This window comes from Myotis lucifugus, unplaced genomic scaffold (genome assembly GCF_000147115.1).
Source record: "Myotis lucifugus unplaced genomic scaffold, Myoluc2.0 scaffold_14, whole genome shotgun sequence".
Classification (NCBI taxonomy): domain Eukaryota; kingdom Metazoa; phylum Chordata; class Mammalia; order Chiroptera; family Vespertilionidae; genus Myotis; species Myotis lucifugus.
The window spans coordinates 8200097-8224065 of record NW_005871062.1 but is presented as its reverse complement, the minus strand read 5'-3'; the positions used below and the strand labels follow the sequence as shown (position 1 = coordinate 8224065).

Sequence of the window (23969 nt, the reverse complement as noted above, 5' to 3'; positions counted from 1 at the left end):
TTCTGAGCACTCTCTAAATTATAGTTTTCATATCATTAAAAGAAAGTAAATACTTGGAAATCTGGCCTTTTCATTGACCCAGTTCACAAAGTCTTTAATGACAGTTGACTGGGTTCCTTGTATTTCATTGTCTAATTATGAGGGACTTACTTTAGTCAGTAACCTTCCCTGCTTTTAAAAGACCGTCCAACTTCCCTTCATGCAAGAGCATGTTCTACTCAATTATGTTCATAGCCAGCTATCGGGGTGGGACCAGCCCAAGATAAAGCAGCACAAAACTTACTGCCAGTCTGTCTGGGAACCTGAGAACTTACCAGTAAAGGCCATTCTAGCTCCAAAGTGTTTTTAACGTTCTAGGGGAGTATTATTAATATTTCACAAAATTCAAAAGGACATTATTTTTCTGTTGCCTGGAAGAGGAAATATTACTAGGTTTTTCTTAAGAAAATACAGTAACTCCACCTATATATTGCTTTTTATTTTCAGACTAGACGCCAGGTGCATGAAAATTCATGCACTGAACAGGGGGTCCCTCAGCCCTGCCTGCCCCCTCTCACAGTCTGGGAGCCCTTAGGGGCGGGAGGCGACCCGGTGATCAGAGGAAGGTGACACCCACATCGGTGTTACCCCCATCGGCCAGCCCTGGTTACCTGAACCTCGGGTGGCCCTGGGCAGCTTGGTGGCTTGGCAGCCACCATCCGAGGCTTTCCTGCCCCTCAGGCCTGTCCTGAGTGGCTGGGGGCCTGAGGGCAGGTCCAGCCGCACCATGCACCTGCCGCGCCCCACCCCATGCCCCTGCCAGCTGGGCTGAAAGGACTCCGGCAGGCCAGTGCAAGGAGCGGCTGGACCCACTGAGGACTGGTCTGGTGCACCACATGCCTGCCACCCGCCCCGGCAGGGCTGAAAGGACTGGGGGACTTTGAGGGGACTCGGCATTGCCATCTTTGTGCTATGGGTGCCTTGATCTTTGTGACAGCGTGATGGTCAATATTCGTATTCCCTCTTTATTAGATAGGATGTGTAGGAGTGTGTGTGTGTGTGTGTGTGTGTGTGTGTGTGTGTGTGTGTTTGTGTGTTGAGGAGTATGAGAGTCATAAACTGCTCAATATTTATTCAGTCATGACTTTTGCCTGGTACTAAGAGTTTATATATATATATTTTTAAATATTTTATTGATTTTCCACAGAGAAGAAAGGAGAGGGATAGAGAGTTAGAAACATCAATGAGAGAGATTGATCAGCTGCCTCCTGCACGCCCCCCACTGGGGATGTGCCCGCAACCAGGGTACATGCCCTTGACTGGAATCGAACCCGGGACCCTTGAGTCCGCAGGCTGACGCTCTATCCACTAGCCAAACCGGTTCGGCAAGAGTTTATATTTTTGAGTACTTGCAATATGCCAGGCAGTATTCTAAGTTCCTCATAACATAGTGAATAATGTTTAAACTGCCCTTTAACTATTCAACATTGTTTCAGGTGGTGTCTGGATCAAACTATGAAGTTACTTACTTAATTCAGCAGACTAATTGTTCCAAGGAGAATTTTACATTCTTAACCCAAGACTGCAAGGCCCTCTCCAATGGTGTAAGTAGGCAAAAAATGATTATAAAGTTATTAGCATTTGGTGTCCAGTATTTGCAGGTGGGGAAATACTCAGCTACACAGGAAGACTTGGTCACTAAGATTTTAGATGACATGCATGAATTCACAGCCACATTCTCCAAGTCACTAGTCAAGCTGCCTTACCTACCTGGTCAAAAGATCTGTACATCTGGCAATAAGCATTTACAGATATAACTGGGGCTTGAGATAAAATGATTCCCTGTCAAGTTTGTCTGTTCATGTCTTCACACTTTCCTGTCTCCCTTTCTTCCCACCTGCTTAAGGTCCTTCCCGGTGCTCCTGAGCTCTGTGCAGGACACTCCTTAACTTCCAACTTGCCGTTGCTTATTTTCTCCCACCCCTTTCTTTATTTTTATTTTTAACTAGAGGCCCGGTGCACGAAATTCTTGCACTTGGGAGGGTGGGTCCCTCATTCTGGCCTGTGCCCTCTTGCAGTCCAGAGATGTCTGACTGATGGCTTAGTGGGCATTAGCTGTCAGTCAAACATCCTTGAGATGGGAGAGGCTCCCACCAATGCCACTGTGCTTGCCAGCCATGAGCCTGGCTTCTGGCTGAGCAGGCTGAGCAACACTCCCCCTGTGGGAGTGCTCTGACCGGTCATTCCATCATTCGGTCATTTACATATTAGCCTTTTATTATGTAAGATACACTGTAGATGAGGCCCCCTAGAAACATAAGAAATGCAAAAAATTCACTGTTAACTCATTCTCAAATTGCCCCCACCTAAAATCAGATTGCCTCCCCCCACCCTCCACCCCGTGGGACGTGTGCTGCACCTTGGGAACCACTGGGCTTGACACTTTTCTTCTCTGAGCTTCATTTCTGCATACGAATATACCATGGGAATTGTAATCTCTTCTCCACCTACCTCACTGGGTTGTCATGAGGAGGTTCTGAGCTAATAAACCTAGAAATGTTTCATCAAGTAAGTGATGTCTGAACGGGAAGGGATTGTTATTTTTAAGCCCACGGGTACCCTCACAGGTAGCAGGTGCTGATTAGGGGAGGAGGGCTTGATTGTTTCCAGGGACTGTAGCTATGGAAGTTTTGCAGATGGTTCCACAGGCCTTGGAGGGGCAGGCTCTGGCTAGCAGTCCTGTAGAGGTGGTCGTCCCTTGAGTCCCTGGTGTGGGGTGAGGTGCACTAGGAGGGCAGTGAGGCTAAAGGGGGAGTAACTGTCAAACCTTCCCGCTTGCTGCCATTCTTTAAATTTTACCTGGCTGTTTCGCAGCTGTACCTACTCAGGGCGGGGATCCAATCTCCTGGAGCAGGGTTGGGACCAGGCTAGGGCGGAGCCAGGTGGGTAGGAGGGCGGTTCTGTGAACTTCCTGTGCAAAGAAGGTGCTGCTGTGGTGGTGGGGGAAGGGTCTGACCCTGGGGGGCCGCGCAGGCCTGCCTCCACCTTGGTCTGGAGTTGTAGGGAGGAGAGGCATACCCAGCCCCAGTGGAGGGGGCCGGCTGTGATGGGCTGGGGGCCCTGGGGGCGCTGACGGGTGGTTGCCATCTTGCTATTGTTGTGGGCGCCCCTGGTGGGGGTGACGGGGTAATGATCAGGAGTCAGAGGTGCGAACTGCAGCCACCCCCGAGGCTGGGTCTTCTCCCGTCTGGTCAGCCTCCCCATCCCCCTGCGGGTGTGGGGGCTGGGGTAGGGTGTCCATGCAGGGGGATTGGAAGAGCTCCCTGTGGCTGCTTCCTCTTCCTTCTTTGCAGTTTGTGCTCCTGTCAGGCAGTCTCCTCAGAACCCTGGGAATTTGGCTCCAGCCGCCCACCCCCTGCTGAGCATGCATCAATATGCAAAGTGGTCATTATGGGGACACCCTCATGGACAAATTAGCATATTACCTCTTTATATGTATAGATAATGCATCCTGAGCCCCCACCACTTTATCAGAGCCAAAATTATGCTACAAGAGAGTATCACAAGGTGGCAGTAGTTAGTGCAGGTGCAGATGCCTAAAGCACAATGACCATCCCAGGGATATTTGTATTGTAGCAGAAAACTACTTTAAGCAAGGGATTGCTTCAAGCCCTTTAATCTGTTATTCTACTTCTACAATTCTATTCTGTGGGAAGAAAATGAGAAACCCAGACAGAAAGAGTATTGTTAGTAGTATTATTATTAATATGCATTATTATTATCAGCATGATTATTAATATGTTGGAAATGTTTTCAACATTAAGGGATGTTTAAATAAGTTACAGTATATCCACACAGTAGAATAAATGCAGCCATTAAAAGTATGTTTACAGATTTTTAGTGACTTAATAAAATGGTTATAATATGATAAGTTAAAATATATATAAAATTATAGATACATATTCATTTAAATATATAAAATAAATGTAAGTATCAAAAGTGATGCAGGGGCCCTGGCTGGTTTGGTTCAGTGGATAGAGCGTCAGACTGAGGAGCAAAGGGACCGGGTTCATTTTTGGTCAAGGGCACATTACTCGGTTGCAAGCTCCTCTCTGGCCCGAGCCAGGCCCTTGTCAGGGCGCATGCAGGAGGCAACCTATGGATGTGTTCCTCTCATATCGATGTTTCTCTCTGTCTTTCCCTTTCTCTGCACGCTCTCTAAAGTCAATGGGAAAATATCTTCAGGTGAGTATTAACAACAACAACAAAAGTGATGGAGGGGAGCATTTGAGGTCTTGCTCCCTGTAATATGTTGTCAGTTTGCCTCAAGCAAACTCATAAAAAAATATTAAGTGATGAAAAAAATATGCAAAAATATAAAACATAGTTAACTTTCAGTTGGAACTATGGGTGCCTTTGTTTGATTCTTTATACTTTTTGGAACTCTTTAGTACTTGCCAAAGTTTCTAATCAAGCATGTATTTATTTCATAATTGGGAGAAAAGTTAAAAGGATACTACTAAGAGAGTGAAAAGACAACCCAGAAAATGAGAGAAATTATTTGCATCATTTATCTGATAAGAATTAAATATGCAATATGTAAATAACTACTATAATGCATCAACAAAAAGACAATCAACCTAATTTTCAAATGGGCAAAGGACTTTAAAATAAACATTTCTCTAAAGAAGATATGCAAACAGTCATTAAACACAGGAAAAGATGCTCAATATAATTAGCTACCTGTGGGGGGGGCGTGGAAAACAAGCCACAATGAGATGCTATTTCACACCTAAAAGATGGCTATAATATTTTAAAAATTGGAAAATAACTAGTATTGAGGAGGACATGGAAAAATTGAAACCTTTGTCCATTGCTGATGAGAATGTAAAATGGTGCAGCCACTGTGGAAAACACTTTGGTAGTTCCTCAAGAAGTTGCACATAGACTTACCATATGACACAGCGATTGCACTCCTAGGTATGTACCCAAAAGAATTAAAAAACAGGGAGTCAAACAGATACCTACATGCCAGGATTCGTTGCAACATTATTCACAATAGACAAAAAGTGAAATAACAGAAATGTCCATCAACAGATGCGTGGAAAAACAAAATGTGATGTATATATAAAGCAATGGAATGTTCTTTAGCCATGGAGAGAAATGAAATCTGCCACAATCTACAACTTAGATGAACCTTGAAAACATTATGCTAAGTGAAAGAAGCCAGACATAAAAAAACAAATATTGTATGATTCCACTTGTATGAAATATCTAACACATGCACAGGAACAAAAGTAGATTTGAGTGTACTGAGGGATAGGGGGAGGGAGAATGGGGATTTATTGTTTAATGGGTACAGAATTTGTGTTTAGGGTTATGAAAACTACTGGAAATAGATAGCAGTGATGTTTAAAATGTAATTAATATCACTGAGTTGTACTTAAAAATGGTTGAAATGGCAGATTTTATGTTACATATATTTTACCATATTAAAAAAAATAGTAAAAAGGAAGAGAGAGAGAGGGAGGGAGAGAGAGAGAGAAACCCTCTCAAAAATGTATGCTCTAGCTCCTATTTAACTTTGTTATTTTTAGTCATCTGGCCTTTAAAGCATGTATTAACACCTTCTATTTTATGTTCTTTAGTTAGCCATTTGAGATTATATAGGCTTCAATGTTATCTGGATTTAATCTACCTGCATCTGTTTGTAAGGCCTCAATTTAGTTCCCACTTTGCAACACACACAGATGCAGGGCTGATTGGCGTCACAAATCCAATCAGATTTCTTGTATAACTTCTCTGAGCTTCCTGATTTGTAAAATGGTGAGGAATAACAGCACCTGTCTCACAGCGTTGTTACAATAATTAAAGGACACAAAATATACATGAACTCTCTTGCCTACAACTGGTAAGACTGAAGGCCTTGCTACTCCAAGTTGGTCCCTGAACCAGCAGCATCAGCATCACCAGGGAGCTTGTTAGAAAAGCCAAATCTTGAGTTCCCCCCACACCTACTGAATCTGCACGTTAACAAGATTCTCAGGGAGTCATTTGCACTTTAAGGTTGGAAAAGCACTGATTTAAGAGTTTCATAAATAGTTCTTGGGCCATACTGAATATTAGAATCACATTGCCAGCTTTAAAAATAACCTCTCTTAGGCCATTCCCCAGACATTCTGATTAGGTCTGGGGTGGGTCTCTAGAGTCAGAATAACCTAAAACAGTGGTTCTCAACCTGTGGGTCACAACCCCTTTGGGGGTCGAACGACGCTTTCACATGGGTTGCCTAAGACCATCGGAAAACACATATATAATTACATATTGTTTTTGTGTTTAATCACTGTGCTTTAATTATGTACAATTCATAACAATGAAAATACATCCTGCATATCAGATATTTACATTATGATTCATAATAGTAGCAAAATTACAGTTATGAAGTAGCAAGAAAAATAATTTTATGGTTGGGGGTCACCACAACATGAGGAACTGTATTAAAGGGTTGCAGCATTAGGAAGGTTGAGAACCACTGACCTAAAAGCTTCTAGGTGAATCAAATATGCTAATAGAATTGAGAACCTCAGAGCTACTTCCAGTATCCAATTCCTAATCCAAAATTAAGGTATTGTAATTGTGGTATTCCTTGTATCTTTAACAGCTATGACATTTATTATATATATCTTACCTAATAATAGACAAACATGTAAATTGACCATACCTTCACTATACTAACCAGCCAATCAAGAGAGTATGCAAATTAACCTAACAAAGATAACAGTTAATTTGCATACATAGGCCTCAAGTGGTGGAGCGAAGCCTGACAGCCCCAGGCCCGGTGGAGCAATGAAGCCTGACGGCTCCAGGTCCAGCTCTGGCAGGAGCCCGGCCAGAGCGAAGGCCTGGGTCCTGGGTGCCGGAGGAAAACTGGTGCCAACAGCCAGGGGAAAGGAAGGCCTATTGCACAAATCTCTTCACGCAATAGGCCTTTCTCTATTGGAAATAAACATGTCTAATGCAGAAGGCAATACAAAAACATAGAAAACAATAATAATATTAAACCACATACCCAAATACCCAAAGATATCTTAGTGTATTTCCCTCTTACCGTTTTTGGGGCGGGGGGTGGAGTAGATATTGACAATTTGCTGATTTTTTTTTGGACTGTTAATAATTGTCATTATTTTACATGCTGCATTTAAAAAATATTTTTATTGATTTCAGAGAGGAAGGGAGAAGGAGAGAGAGATAGAAATATTGCATGCCCTACACTGGGGATCGAGCTCACAACCCAGGCATGTGCCCTGACCAGGAATCAAACAGTGACCTCCTGGATCATAGGTCAATGCTCAACCACTGAGCCATGCTGGCTGGGTTACATGCTGCATTTTTTCACCTAAGAATTTTCCTATGTCATTAAAACTCTTGATAAACTTTCTTTTAAATAACTGAATAATATCCTATTATAGATATGATAGATTGTTTTTTTAATTACTTTTCTATAGTTAGACATTTGAGTTGTTTCCATTTTTATTATCATTAATAACTCACCAAACATTCTTGAAAATAAAGCTATTTCTGTGTTTAGTATATATTCTTATTTTCATAAATAGAAATTTGTTAGAAATTTATGGATTGAATTTATGAATTGTTTTCCATATCCTTTGTCCATTTCTCTTTGGGATAAATCTTAATATTTGAAAAAAAGTATTTGTATATTAAAGGTATCAGTATTTTGTCATATTTTCTCAATTGTTCATTTTTTAGTTTTCATGGTGATATTCTGACTTACCAATAGATTTTGCTTATTGGTGACCAAATCTACTAACATGTTCCTTTTGAATTTTTCCACTATTCACTCAGTAGTCATCTTTTTTCCCTAGTTTGTCTAGTCCAGTGGTTCTCAACCTTCTTAATGCCACGACCATTTAATACAGTTCCTCTTGTTGTGGTGACCCTTAACCATAGAATTATTTTCCTTGCTGCTTCATAACTGTAATTTTTCTATGTTATGAATTATAATGTAAATATCTGATATGCAAGATGTATTTAAGTGACCCTTGTGAAAAGGTCGTTCGACCCCCAAAGGGGTCGCGACCCACAGGTTGAGAACCACTGGTCTAGTCAGTATTTTTAAATATAGCTTTTGAACCTATCTGGAATTAATTTTAATGTATCTTTTGAGGTCTCTAAATTGAGGCTTTTTTAAAGAGGATAACCAGATATTTCAACATTCCTCTTTTACACATAAATTTGTGACAACCTTAATTCCATAATAGTTTCTTATGAAAAACTTGTTATCTATAATTGTACTGCCATGTTTTAACAGTAGGTTTAAATTTGTGATTTATTATTCTAGTGTTTATAACTTCAAAACCAACCTTAGAATAATTTGTAAGAAAAACTTACGTTGTCATATAGGTTGGAATTGCATTGCATTTCTAAATTTATTAATCCAGTTTGGCTCATGGATAGAGCATTGCACTGTGGACTGAAGAGTTTTGGGTTCAATTCTGGTCAAGGGCACATGCTCAGGTTGTGGGTTCGATCCCCAGTAGAGGGTGTGCAGGAGGAAGGCAATCAATGAGTCTCTCTCATCATTGATGTTCCTATCTCTCTCTCCCTCTCCCTTCCTCTCTGGAATCAATAAAAATATATTTAAATTAATTTAAGAAGAATTGATGTATGTACTACATTTTGTCTTTTCAGTCAAGAACTTGGCATACATCTATATTTATTCAAGTTTTATTTTAAACTTCTAAAAGTTTTGTGATTTTATTTATATATCCAGAACATTGCTCACTAAAGTTATTTCTAGGTTTTGTAGGGGTATTTTTTTGTTTGTTTATTTTTGATTATTGCTCTGAAGAAAATTTTGCTTTTCATTTTCTTTTATTCTTTTTAATATTATTTTTGTATGAATGTATCAGTTTAGATATATTTACATTATATTCAGCGAGTGAGCTCTGATGAGCTCTAATGCCTTTGTATTCATTATTTTGTTTATTCTAGGTGTAAAATAAGATATTATTCTATCTCTTCTTTTCCAATGCTTATGTTTTGTTCTGTGTCTCAGTGAATTGACCTAACTTCCAGAGATATTCCACATACATTTATGTTTCATTCCTGATTTTATTGGGAAAGCCTCTACAATTTGTTATTTATAATATTTGCTATGGGTTCCAGGCATTCTTGTCATATTAAAGAAGCATCCTTGCATTCCTGCTTTTAAAGAAGTTTGTTTTGTTTTTAAATAAGAAATTGGTGTTAACAGACTCATAGATACAGAGAACAGACTGACAGCTGTCAGAGGGGAGACAAGTTGTGGAGTTAGGTGAGAAAGATGAAAGAATTAAGCAAAAAAACAAAACCCCAAAAACTCACAGACACTGATTACCAAAGAGAAAGGGGATGGGGGAAAGTAGACGAAGATAAAGGGTGGATAAGTGATGACAGAAGGAGACTTGACTTTGGGTAGTAAACACTCAATACAATATAGAGGTGATATATTATAGAATTGTACACTTGAAACCTATATAATTAACCAATGTCACCCCAACAAATATTTTTCATTTAAGAAAAAAGAGCAATTTGTGTTAGAATTTAGCAAATGCTTTAAATATGTATTGAAACATCATGTTGTTCATTTCTAATTTAATCTGTTATGTTTTTACAACTTTCCTAATAGTTACCTCTAAGTTCATAAATTCTCTTTGCTTAGTGTTAATTATTCTTTAAATATGCATTTGGATTTTATTTTTAGTTTAAGAACTCTACATCTTTAATCCTAAGTGAAAGTGGTTTGACAGTTTTCTGGGTGTGGTTGTGTGTGCATTCTATTTTTTCAGGTTTTGGCATCCAGATTATAGTTTTCTAGAATGAGTCGAATATGTGTTACATGCAGTTGAGTCAGCTCTGACCCCTGGTGACCCTATGAATGAGTGATGGCCACACTGTCTTGACCGCAACAGCTCTGCTGAGCACCTATAGACTCATTTCTATGGCTTCTTTTATGGAGTCAGTCCATGTCATATTTGGTCTTCCACTTTCCCTGCTGCCTTCTATTTTTTTAGTTAGTTGGTTAGCCACTATTTTTTTACTTGGGTAGTTTGCCACTATTTCCTATATTCAGAAACAGTTTACATAGGAAGGAACTAAATGTTTCTTCAATTACAAAAATTATTCATCTATAAAACATCTATGTTGTTTGGAGGTGAGAAATGGAATGGAAGTTGAGAGTATTGATAGCATTCTCTGTTCTTCAGTTATTGGTCCATTCAAATTTGTTCTTGTGTTTAAGTCAGCGTTGGTTATTTATAGTTTTCCAGAAAAGTATTCATTTCTTTGGGATTTAAAGTAACATACACTTGTTCATAATTATTCTCTTATATTTTTAGCTTCTTTGTTCCTTTGCTATAATGCCTTTTTTATTTTTTTGCATTTGATTTTTTCCTTATTCCAAGAATGAGCATTTGGATTTATTTACTAATGCTAATGCTTTCTGCTTTCTAGTTCATCAGTTTTGCTTTATTGTTTCCTCCTTTTTTGTTTTGCTTAAGGCTATTTATTATTCTTTTTCTTTTTCTAACTTTCTGATGTAAACACCTCAGTTTGAGGTTGTTTTGTTTGTTTCTTGCCTCTCTCTTTTTAAATTACGAAAGTATATAAAGCCATGAGTTTAATTCCAAATGCTGCTCTGTCAACATTATATAAAATTCTCAGTTTTCTTAGTTTGTTTCTTATATTTTTCCTTATCCAAAGAAGACCCTGACTATTTAGGTAAATGTGTTTAAATTTCCAAGTAGTTAGTTTCTTGTTTATTTTTTTAAATGTATTTTTAGGAATTCTTTTCTTTTGGTGCTGAGATCAAATGACATGCCAGTATTGTTTCATTTTAGAAATTTATTGAGCCGTTCGTGTAACCTAATGTAAAAGCACTTAAAAATATCTGTGCCATACTTATAAAAATATCCTTTAAGTCATATGGATCATATGAAAATACCACCTAAATACTTTTTTATTATTTTATTCATTTTCTATTATTTTATTTATTTTTAAATCCATTTGATCTATCTTAAATTTAAGTTGTACATAAAATTTCTCCACCACCATTATTTTAATCTATTTCTATACATATATATCTAATTTCTACTTCATGTATTTTCACTCCATGCTTCTAGACTATATCTTTATAAAAATAAAATTATCTTCTTTACTACCATCATGAGTTTTTTGTTTCCTTTGTCCAATATTAATAATACTCTAGATACTTTTTTAAAAAATATATTTTATTGATTTTTTACAGAGAGAAAGGGGTAGGGATAGAGAGTTAGAAAAATCAATGAGAGAGAAACATCAATCAGCTGCCTCCTGCACACCCACTACTGGGGATGTGCCTGCAACCAAGGTACATGCCCTTGACAGGAATCGAACCTGGGACCTTTCAGTCCGCAGGCTGATGCTCTATCAACTGAGCCAAACCGATTAGGGCGCTTCATATAGTTTTGATCATCCATTATGTTTAATCTACCTTTATCTTTTATATTACAAGATATTATCCTTGAAAATGTAATACATTAATTTTGTTTTTAACTTAATATGGAAGTCTTTGCCTTTCTGTTTTTAGAAATGTTTTTATTGATTTTTAGGAAGAGAGCATGGGAGAGTGATAGAGAGATAGAAATATCAATGAGAGAGGAATATCATTGATCAGCTGCATTATGCACACCCCACTCTGGGCATCCAGCCCACAACCCAGGCATGTGCCCTGACCAGGAATCTAAATGTGATCTCTTGGTTCCTGTGTTGATGTTCAACCACTGAGTCAAATGGGCTGGTCTGGAATTCGTCGTCCTTCTAAAAGAAATTTTACCCATTCATATATTTTATTTGTTAAATATATTTTTATCAATTTCAGAGAGGAAGGGAAGGGGCAAAGAGATAGAAACATCAATGAGTGAGAGAACCATTGATCAGCTGCCTCTTGCACATGCACACTAGGGTTCAAGCATGCTACCTTGACATACGCCCTGACTGGGAATAGAACCATGACCTCCTGGTTCATAGGTTGATGCTAAACCACTGAGCCATGCTTGCTGGCCTATATGATTATTATTTCTATACTAGGTATTCTTGTCATCTTATTTCATGTGTTTGTGTAAATACATTTATTGTTGTTAATGCTAATACCTAATAGTTTCTTATTCTCTGTTTGGCAATGGAATTATGTTTTGTTTTGTTTTCTATGTGAAGTCAACATCCTATATTTAATGTTATTAATTGTTTACTTTAAAAGTTCTTAAGAACGTTTTTAACTTATTTTCTTTTGAAAAACTAGGATACCGGTGAATGTACAGATCATGCATACATGGATCCTCAGCAAAGAATTGCTTCCTTCTCACAGAAGTGTCAGATTTTATCAGGTATGCGATAATACATGTTTGTCCTCTAGTAGTACATGTTGATCCCAGACAACTGGCTAGGTGTTTTTATAGGAATTGTGCTTTAGGTCCCATGATATAATCCACAACCCTTACTGCTGTACCCCATTTCTGCTGTGCTATAGCTGATGCAGTTGGGACTGCTCTGCAAGTGGACAGAGGGAATATTGTGACAGAAGGAAAGACTTATGTTCTTTGGGCAAAGCTGATCTCCAGATGCAATGTCAGCTGGTTTTCCTTGTGTATAAGATGTCACTACATCAAGTGTTATAAATTGGGGAAGCTTTATCTCCAATTAAATCCCTCAGAATAAAATTCTTTCAATTTAATACTTTTTCCCCCTGCATATCATAATGGGGGAAAGCGAGATAGTGCAAGTTTATGGTCAAGCCAGTGTTTCTTTTTTTTAAATATATTTTATTGATTTTTTACAGAGAGGAAGGGAGAGAGATAGAGAGTCAGAAACATCGATGAGAGAGAAACATTGATCAGCTGCCTCCTGCACATCTCCCACTGGGGATGTGCCCGCAACCAAGATACATGGCCTTGACCGGAATCGAACCTGGGACCTTTCAGTCCGCAGGCCGACGCTCCATCCGCTGAGCCAAACCAGTTTCGGCAAGCCAGTGTTTCTTATACCAAGAGTTGACTTTACTCATTCTTGGAAGATATTTGCATACATTCCAAAGCGAGAAGCATCATTGAAGCTCCCTGCTCACCAGAATCAAAGGACTATAATTTTCCCACTAGAGAATCATTCCATTAAATTAAGGGTTTCTTCCTTACACTTTCTTTGAAAAATGCAAAAACTTAGGAACAGTGCAGCACATTGATATTGAAGGTGAACTAACTAACTCCTTCTGATGGAAGGGTTCCCTAAATACCCTTGACTCTGAGGAGAGGAAAAGAGGGCAGGCAGTAAGGTGAAGGTCACACAGACAACCTCTACTCACTCACTACTGGCCTTAGGCTGCACATGGCCCCCCATATAAATGAGTGCTGAACAATGTGCAGGACAGGTATTGGCTAGACAGCTCCTTCAGTACACACACTGACTTAAACCTGCTTCTTCTTTCAGGAGAGAATTCCATGACAGGTTGCCCTGGCTGCCCCGTAGAGATACTTGTCGACAGCCCTGATCTGAAGGAGGATCTGAATCATTCCATTACAAAGCTTAATGCAGAGAATAATGCAACTTTCTATTTCAAGATTGACACTGTGCACAGAGCATCATTCCAGGTCTGTAAATTAAGCTACAAAAATAGTGATATTATAGTCTACGTGCAAACTGCTTACTAATATTGCCACTGATCTTGGGTTGGGAAATAGTATACCTGGTAAAAGGAATTGAATGTCAAGTCTCAACCTCACTACGTTCTTGCTATGTGATCTTGGACAAGTCTTTAGAACATTCCATTTTCTGTCTGTAAAGGACTCGGATGAGACTCAAATAAGATAATATATGTCAAGCCTTGGCGGAGTAGCTCAGTTGGTTAGAGAATTGTCCTATATGCCAAGGTTGCAGGTTCGATCCCCGGTCAGGGCACATACAAGAAGCTACCAGTGAATGCATAAATAAATGGAACAAAAATAGAGAGATAATATATGTCAGTACATTATCTTCTCAAACTTTATAGTGTTATATAAATTCTAGCAAATTTATATAATAAATAAAATGTAGGGCAAGGAAAAGCTACTCTTATTCTCTGCCTTTCTAGAGTGGTTTCTTGTTGGAGCATCACTTAGTGCCTTGGGATCAGCCACATGTCAGTCTATCATCACCCAGACTCTCTTCACACTCTCACCTCCAGGTCACTTCCCCCCTGCCTAGGGTCCTTCCAGCCCACAAATGTACATCTAGGGCTTTCTCTTTCCTTCCATGCCTTGTCAATAGATAAGGAGCATCCTAGTGTGGGGTCAGGAGACCCAGTTCAACCAGAGCACCAGGCCTCATGTCCTGGGTAACACCGGGCTGTCATTCAGACTCACTCAGTCTTGTGCCCCACCTGTAAAATGAGTGGCTGGGTGAGAAGATCCCAAATTTCTTCCAACTCTAATAGCATCTGAGTAATCTATTCATGGGAAGATTCTTATTATAAACCTCAAAACCGGCCTCCCTAAATGTGAATAAAATAGAACCAACAAAAGTAATCAAAATAGAACCTAACTGTTTCAACAAACCAACATAATCTGATGGGGGGTGGGGGGCAGGTTGTGAGAGACTTCATTTATAACAATTCATACTTTTGGCTCAGTAATTGAATTTCTAGAAATTTAAAATAGAGTCTTTATAGACAATGATATTCATTGCAGTTTGAACTATAAAAGAACACATGGTAAACTGTCAAAACAATCAGTATTATAGAAATGATCAAGTAATGTCTGGCATAGCCTTAAAATAGAGTATCAAGGCACAATTTTAAAGTATCTTTGTGAGGAGTTCTTGATGTGGGAAATGCCTTGTGTTAAAATATGCAGTGGAAAAAAAGAGGCATAAAATTGACTATACATTTTGTTGTCAGGTGTGTTATAAAAAGTACAGAAAACAATACTGAAAGGAAAGAACTGCCTCCAACTATTCACAGTGGTGGCCTTAGGTGATGGCACAATATGCTGTTTATTGTCATCTTCTAATTTCCTGTATTAGTTTCACTACTGCAGGGGAAACCTGACCAAATCGTACCAAAATAAGTCAAAACTGACACTTTGCTCTCTCTCCTACTCAGGCACTTATTCCTGCCCCTGACACCACAACCTTTCTCCCTCATTTCCCGGGCACATTTCCCATGTTAGTGGTGTACTCACATGGTACACCAATCATTGTATGCTTTTTTTAAATTTAAATTCTTTATAGTCTAATGTAGTACATATGTCTCCTTTTCCCCCCATTAACTTCTCTCAGGCCACTCCCACCCCCAGCACATGCCCTCACCCACTAGTGTCTGTGTTCATAGGTTATGCTTATATGCAGGTATACAAGTTTTTTGGTTGCTCTCTTACCCACCCACATCCCCCAATGTTATTGAGTTTGTCAGCTTTTCTTCTCACTTCATATTTCTGCTTTCTTGTGAAACTCCCTTATTCTTGATGCAGGAATACCCTCTGCTCCACCATATATTGCATAGCAGAGGTTTGCTGTCAGGAAAGAACCACTCATTTTATACATGACTATCTAGTCTCCATATACTTACAGTTCTCTGTAAATTAATGAATCAGCATACAAGCATGATGTATATTTGTTTATGCTAAGGATGCCAGGGGAACAACAAGAGGTAATGCTGTTAATTGAAGGGTACTGACATTCCTTCTCTTGCCAAGTCAATTTGAAATATGGTGAGAATCTCAAACTTACATACAAAAGATGAATCTTTACTGGTTTTTACATTTAAAGAGAACAATTTGGCCAAAACCGGTTTGGCTCAGTGGGTAGAGCATCGGCCTGAGGACTGAAGGGTCCTGGGTTCGATTCAGGTCAAGGGCATGTACCTGGGTTGCGGACACATCCCCAGTGGGGGATGTGCAGGAGGCAGCTGATCGATGTTTCTCTCTCATCAATGTTTCTAACTCTCTATCTCTCTCCCTTCCTCTCTGTAAAAAATCAATAAAATATATATTAAAAAAATTAAAAAAAAATAAAGAGAACAATTTTGCATTTATGACATGATTATTTAATGAAGCCCCTGCTGGAAGCAGCCGAGTTACTCAAAATGCATTTACCATGTGATGAATTTGCCATATGACCAATTTTTGCCAAAGATTTATTTTACAGATTTGGTCTTGCCTTGGATTTCATATTCAGTCCTATTTGGATGCATGTCTATTTCAAGCTGGTTTCAGATGCCAAATGTTTCTTAAATTCTCCGTTTGCACGTGTGAATGATGTGATTTCTGTCACAGGCCGTTTATTTTTCCCTGCCTCTGCCGCCACTGTCCCCCCTGTTGTGTATATTCCTCCCTGTCTTTGCTCAGATGAATATACCTCAAGGATCTGTGTGTGCACATTCAGGAATTTTTCTTTTAACAAAGTATTAGAAATGTCAAGGCGTATGTATAGTATGTCTAACACTTCTGATGCAAATTGCCAAATTGCCAAACTACTTGCAATTATGCCAATTTACATTCATACCACCTGGCCATAAGACCTTGATCATCTTGCTTTGAGTTCTATTCCTACCAACAGTGAATGAGGCTGCATGCTTCCCACACGTGGCCAATACCAGGTATCACCACTGTTTTTTATCTTTGCCAACATATGGAAGATTAAAAATTCTCTTGCATTGCTGTTGTTTTTTTAATCTTTGTTTATTAATGAATATAGTCATATGTTTCTGGCTTAATGACCATTTTAACTTCTTTTCTGAAATATTTGTTCCTGTCTTTTGTTCATTTTTTTCAAGTTTGGCTTTACATGTATAAGAATATTAATCTTATACCATATTTTCCCCAGGTTTTATTTTTTTACTTTGCTTGCTGTGATTTTTGAGAATCAGTTGTCCTTTCTGTATGAACAAATTTAGACATGTTTTCTCCCTCTGCTTGTCACCTAAGAATAGCCTTCTTCATCTTGAGACCTGATAGGTACATATTTATATCTTTTGAGCTTAATTCTTTAATTTAAATTGTTAATACATTTGGAATTTATTTTGCTCTGTGGTTATCTCTACTTTAATAACAAAGGTTGAGCAGGATTGGTTTGAGCAGGGAAGACTTTTGATAAGAATGACACCAGTTGATAACGGCAATATAGATGTCATCCTGAGGCCCTCAAATGGAAGATTTACATCTATTTACTTCCTTCTTCTTGACCCTGAATAGAGTTGAGCCATCAGTTGTGGTTTGTGTCACATATTGTCCAGTTTCTTGGGCAACATTACTTTGGTCAACATTATTGTTATGGAAAATTGGATTAAGATATATTCTGAAATGAGCAAGAAAATTTACAATCACCAAAATATAGACCCTATAATCCTCTTAGAACCTTCCTCCCCATTTACACCTACACCTGGAGTCTTAAAAGTTAGGTATCAAATTTTTCTTAAAAATGTAACCATGTTTACCTAGAAGAACAATGCCAGAAAAAGTAGAGGGGAGCTTAGCTCTTCCTATGACTTCGTTCTCCTGCTCTCTTCCTCCCGCCACACGTTTTCCATGCTTTTAAAAAACACAGAGAAAGGGAAGACTGTTGTGGTTTGCTTTTCAAACGAGATTCTACTATCACCCTGTGACTTCATTATTTTATTTATTAATACGCTTTTATTGATTTTAGAGAGAGAAAAAGAGAGAAGGAAAGAGAACCATCAATCTGCTGTCTCCGTCATGCCCCGCCCCTCCCCACCTGGAATTAAACCCACAACTTAGGCATGTGCCCTGACTGAGAATCAAACTCAGGACCTTTTGGTGCATGGGATGATACTTAATGAACTGAGCCACACTAACCAGGGCTGTAACTTCATTTATAAAAATAATAGTCATCTCTCCAGGTCAACAGATATATTCCTGTATTCTTTTACACACACACACACACACACACACGCACACACACACACGTACACACATATTTAGATCCTAGAATAACTTGGACTAGAAGTTCGCCATATCAACTAACTTTTTAACACACAATTTAAAGTCATTTTTACCAAGTATATTTTTTAAGTGTAAGATATGTAAGATATGGCATTTTGAAATTACTTTCAAAAAGCTATATGTTCGATTTTATTGAAGTCAGTGTATTTTTAAAAAGCATGAGTTTAATTTTTTAAATAAATAAAGTGTGCCTCTTTTATATAAAAAATAAATTAATTGGGCCAAAAAATATCCATTGTAGGCACAGCATTGTATAAAGAATAAAACTGTTGCTACAGTACTGGCCGGTGTGGCTTAGTTGGTTGAACAATGCCCAGAGCAACAAAAGTTTGTGGATTCAATTCCCAGTAAGGTCTCATGCCCAGGTTGTGAGCTTGATCCCCAGTAAGGGGCATGCAAGAGGCAGCTGATCAATGTTTCTCTTTTTCCCTTTTCCTTCCTCTCCCTCTAAAAATCAATTTTAAAAAACTATTGATAAGAGATTAAAATGGTTTCTTAATATAAAATAATTAAGAGAGGCAAACTAAAAAATCCAAAGAATTTTCCTAATCACATAATTTAACCCACAATTTCTATAGTGACACTAACTCGGTATTTCTCTGATTCAGGACTTTGCATGACAATAAGGCATACTTAAAGAAAATGTTCAAGTTTTTCTTCCTACTCTTCTTAGATTCTATTACAACTTGAGTGCTTGAATGTTGTTGAAGAATAAAACTTAGAAAAGTATAAAAATTGTAGCCTTGTTTCCTAACAGCCAAATATTTTACACATGCATACAAACTAAAAGTTTAGTTGTCAAACATTTGTACTTTATTTGTATACCTTTCATTTGAGCAGTGTATAATTAAAATTTTAATATTCTCCCCTAAGATTGCTTAGGGTAGAAACATATCATTTATTATATAATATTAATGGAGGTTCTACTTTGTGCTAATTAATTTTCCAGGTGGTGAGTGGATACAAAACTTTTATTGAGTTCACGGCCAGGGAAACCACATGTTCCAAGGAAAGTAATAAAGAGCTGACTGAAAGTTGTGAGATCAATAAAGTTGGAGTGAGTAGTCATGCAACTCTCTACTTATTCCCTGGATATTTACTTGATATTTTATACTTGTTTAAGTAGTTCATGAATAACACTGTTCTCTATTTTGGCTTTTGTTTTCACGGATAGGAAATGCTAAGATGCACTGCTGAGGATTACTATCGGGTAGGTAAGAAGAATAGAATCGAGACTACTGTCAAATGTCAATCACCAGGAAAGGTATGTATCTAATTAGTCAGCTTGGGTAAATTTTGCTCTGCAAAGACCTATTTGGGGGTTGAAAATGAACCACTATTTAAATGAATTGGGGGACTATCTTTTTAGAATTGAGAGAACTCTCACATTTCTGCGCTGACCTCTCCTTTTTATGTCTAGAAAGGAAAACAACAGTCAGTCCCCTAACAACTTCTCACCCTTTGTCAGTGTCCCATCCTTCAGGAGGCTCTCTCTTAATGAAGGGATGCCCCTGCTGTGCAGAGCCAATACTGGCTCTGGGGCTTTAAGATGTGCCTGAGATGCTTCACTGGCATCTGCCTCCATCCAAGGGACTTGGGAGAAATACAGATCTCAGACCCCACTCCACATCAACTGAATCCAAATCTGCATTTTAACATGGTCCTCAGAGTTTCATACCCACATTCAAGTGTGAGAAGCATTAGCTTGTATCATCTTTTCCAATTCTTAAGAGAACCTTGTAAGACTTTTCCCACTGTCAAGGATGAGACACTAAAAATTGCAAAGATGCTGAGGTCCTGGAGTGGATAATAACATGATCAATTGCTTGCTCTGTCCCAGGCACTGTACTGAGGACTTCACACATATTTTTCTCTTGACAACTCTCTGAGGCAGGTGCTGCTGTTATTCCTATTTTAGAGATGAGAAAAGTGAAGCTAGTGGTGAACGAATGCAAGTGTAGGTCAAACCAGAGTCATCAGTGTTCACATGATGCTAACAACTAGGCTCTGGCTTATTTGACTCCAAAGACCATGCTCTTTGCACCACTGACACTGCCTCCAGCATCCTGTTCTCACCAGTAGTGAAATGTAGGTGGGAATCATCCAGATCTTCAATTGGAGTTGCCTCTTATCTTTTTTTTCTGATTTAGATTTTTGCCCTGTATAGGTATATATGTAGTCTCACACAGACATTATACAAAGGCTGGTTTTCAAGCTTGTGAATATGTCCTAATGTGTTTCAGCCCAACAAAGTAATTGTGGGCACATGCTGCATATATATTAAGTCCATAAAGCCATTTTGGGTCTTTTGGTATAAACACTGTAATTGTGCTAATAGAATTAGTATCAATTAATAAATAATGTGCCATGGTGTTATGTAGTTCAACCACCCAATTTTTCAAGATGAAGAAAAACCTCTACAGTTTAGAGGAGAATTTTTAAGAAATATCCACAAATTAAAAAATCAATCAAAAGAAGAAAAGATATTCATTCTCATCCTTTCTGCATTATTAACATAGCATTTAAAACCTGGCTAAAGACTTGCTCCATTGTAAACCAAGATAGCGTTGCCAGGTCTCAGTCCTTTCTTTCTTCATTGAGAGTGTGGTTTCCACAGTAATCCATTCATTTTAATATTTCCTGGTTAGACCACATTGCTGAAAAGACCTCCAAGTCTTTCACCTTTCTGATCAGTACAAGTGGCGGAAACAAAATAAGAAACAACTGTAAGTCCACCCCACACTTCCATGGCACCTGCTCAAGACGAAGATAAGGATTCAGAAAAAGAACAAGGACCCACTCGTGATCATGGCTGGGGCTATGAAAAGCAAATAAAACATGGCCGTGGCAATGGACATAAAAGGGAACATGGCCTAACCCATAGACATAAACATGAGCATGGTCATGGCCATGAAAAACAAAAATAAAGGAAAACAGAATGGAAAGCACAATGGTTGGAGAACAAGTTCTTTTGAAGATAAGACTACATCTTCAGAGACACCAGAGAAGACAGAAGGGCCAAAATCCTCCCTCCCTAGCCCTGTCAGGTGTGGCAGTTGCCTTTCCTGAATTTCGGGACTTAGATCTCATTGCAGCTATGATGACTAATATACCGCCAACTCCCACAGAGAATGATGATTCTTGGATCCCTGAAATCCCCAATAGCCTTTCATTTAACCTGATAACTGATTTCCCAGAAACAACTTCCTGCAAGTGTCCTGGATGCCACTGGAAGCCAGTTAATGGAATGAATCCAATTGTGGAAACAAAATAATTTCATGATTTCGATCTCTCTGATGCTTTTTATTAATGTATGCAGCCATGGGTGTTTCTTTAACACTTCATCATCCCCTTTCACCACTGTCCAAATACCCTGATATAAGGCACCAAAGACCATGAAGCTTCAAAACAGCCTAGAGAGAAGTGGTGAGACTCCCAATGGGGACACCATCAATTTCTATGGACAACACAAAACTGTGTGCCGATTTCTAAATCCTTTCTGAATCTTCCTAATGAGTTTTATTTTCTTTCTTTTTGTTGTTGTTGTTTTTTTGTTGTTTGTTTGTTTATTTGTTTGTTTTTTTGGTGTGTAGCCCGGGAACTTCACGAGTTTTCTTAACTAGCACAGAAAATGGACAAACAAATGTGCCTTGTGGCCTACTGCAATTTGCTTTTCTAATAACAAATATGTACCTTAGAATGGATGTCATAGTCTGTCATACAAAGATTCTTGCCATTCTGAATAAACGGTGGCATCTGGTCCATGAACACATGTGAAAATAAGGAAAGTCAATAGACTGAATGTGAACTTCTTAATAGGACAAAAATAATAATAAAAGCAACCAGAGGTCAAAGAGGGACAACAAGAAAGACAGACTGGCCAAAGGGAGGACAGGCGGAAATAAACTAATTGACTTTCTGTTTCCAAACGGGCTAGTCATATCAAATAGTTACTCCCACTTCACAAAGCGATTCTGATAATTCTCTTTCTGAATCAGAGTGTTTCTCAGAAGTCAGCAAATTCTATTTACTCATTAACTACGCTTTGCAACAAGGCTTTGAAATAGGAGTTTTCTGTTTGTGTATTTGTTGCTGATGGTAGAATGAGCAATCCTTACTTTTCAGCAGCTCTGAGTTTAATGATAACAATGGAAAGCAGGAGTAGTGATATAAAAGGAAATCTTTTTTATAATTGACAAGTAATATCATAAGATGTGATGGAAAATTTTTTCAGAAATTTTATGAGGAAATGCCTCTCTAGCCACACCTTATCATCGAATCATTTTTTGCTAGGGCATTGAAGAGCGCTGACTTTTACAAAAAAAGAACAATATGATGGTCTTAAATTGCTTTTAATATGAGGAAAGCATGCATTTCATAATTACTGCTGTGTTCTGGCTAGTGAAACAGGACAGGGCTTTAAACAGCTACAGTTGCTTGTGGAGGCATGTGCCACTGCGACTTCAAGTTATCGGATGGATTTGAGCCTCTGAGTTTTTATTCCATTTCAAATATTATCTGTACTTTTCAATAAAGAACCAATGATGTCAGGAAAAAGTCTCATCTTGCCAACTGGTTGCTTCACTCTTCTCTTGTTGAATGATAACACCATTTTAACAGAATTTTACTATACTTACAGAAGCAACTAAAGCCCTGCGTGTACAAGGGCCGACCTCAGGAGGCAGGGGCACAGCCAACATCTAAGAGTGAGGCCTCTTGACCAGTGGGCAGTATCTCCACGTCTCACACAATAACCCCAGCAACCTGTCAGCAACCCTGAATGGAAGGACAAGAAGATGGGATAGAATGTCAGTAGAGAAGAATGCCATTTTATCATTCTGTTTCTGTCTGAAATAAAGTTTGATCTTAATGTTCACACTCCTGGTTCATTCACAGTAGTCTGCTTTCAGCCACACCCATCCTGCAGCAAAGTCCAGTTGATCAGAGAGCTCGCTCTACCATGGAGACTCATAGTGCAACTCTGAAACAGGCGGGGATCCCTTAAGTGGGCCTTCCCTACCACCAGGACCTCAACATGGCTCTAAATCAAGGGTTTGTGGGTGATGTTTCCATCAGCAATCTAAGGAATCTCTCTACCTTCCCTTCTTCCTCTCTCTCCTCCCCCCCTCCTGATTTCCAGCCCAAAGTTAAGAGTGTTTTCTCTTGTTTTGTTATTTCTTTTAAAGATCTAGATAATTACCAAAAAAGAAAACAAAACAATTCTTTGTTAATAGGATGCCTACCAACTTTTCACTAGCAAAAAACATCAAACATCAAAAAAGTTTAAAGAAAATTTAAAATTATCTTTTTGGTTCAAATAATGGTAAAAAGTTGAAATCCAATAGAATAAAAATGATAAGAGATTTTTAATTTTCTGTAATAGGTATTTACTGAGGGATTATTGGAGCCATTTACCATGCTGGACAGTTTCTGTTTGGTGTGTGACGTAGTCCTCACAACAACTCTGAGTTCCCTATGACCACTTTTCATTTACAATGAGGAAACTAGCTCCCAGTGCCCTGCTTATGGTCACACAATTACTACACGACAGAGCTGGCATTCATACTCAGACCTTTTGAACTTCATTACACCAAGTTACCATGAGGTATTATTATCAATGTTGGCATTACAAAAACACATTTCTGAATCTGAGATGATCATTATCTCAATACAAAAACACTTATTAAATATCTTATTTTGTCTGATTCTGTTCTGAGTACTGATCAAGGTAAACTATGACAGAGTCAAGCACTGGCATTGGCTATTAGGCAGCCTGAATCCAAAAGCTGAAAATTTACTTAAGTTATCAACATCCCTGTGTCCTCATCTGAAATATCCTATCTAATAAAAGAGTAATATGCAAATTGACCATCACTCCAACACACAAGATGCCTGCCCCCATATGGCCAAAGATGGCTGCCACAAGATAGCCAGTAGGGGAGGGCAGTTGGGGGCAACCAGGCTGGC

General features: G+C 38.6%; 1 protein-coding gene and 1 long non-coding RNA gene across 2 annotated transcripts in view; both read left to right on the top strand.

Annotated features, from left to right (window-relative positions):
* LOC111825105 (kininogen-1-like) overlaps positions 1 to 19215 on the top strand; it is a gene marked incomplete at its 3' end in the record, with an annotated part of 30352 nt that extends 11137 nt beyond the window's left edge. The window contains exons 5-9 of the mRNA XM_023750500.1: positions 1476 to 1583; positions 12317 to 12401; positions 13498 to 13658; positions 18952 to 19059; positions 19177 to 19215. Of these exons, the coding sequence (XP_023606268.1) occupies positions 1476 to 1583; positions 12317 to 12401; positions 13498 to 13658; positions 18952 to 19059; positions 19177 to 19215 (501 nt within the window). The remainder of the gene's footprint in view (positions 1 to 1475; positions 1584 to 12316; positions 12402 to 13497; positions 13659 to 18951; positions 19060 to 19176) is intronic.
* Positions 19216 to 22878, top strand: LOC111825114. The gene is made up of 2 exons (XR_002828222.1): positions 19216 to 19266; positions 22642 to 22878. It is a non-coding gene; the product is annotated as an uncharacterized LOC111825114 (long non-coding RNA).
* The last annotated feature ends 1091 nt before the right edge of the window (positions 22879 to 23969 follow it).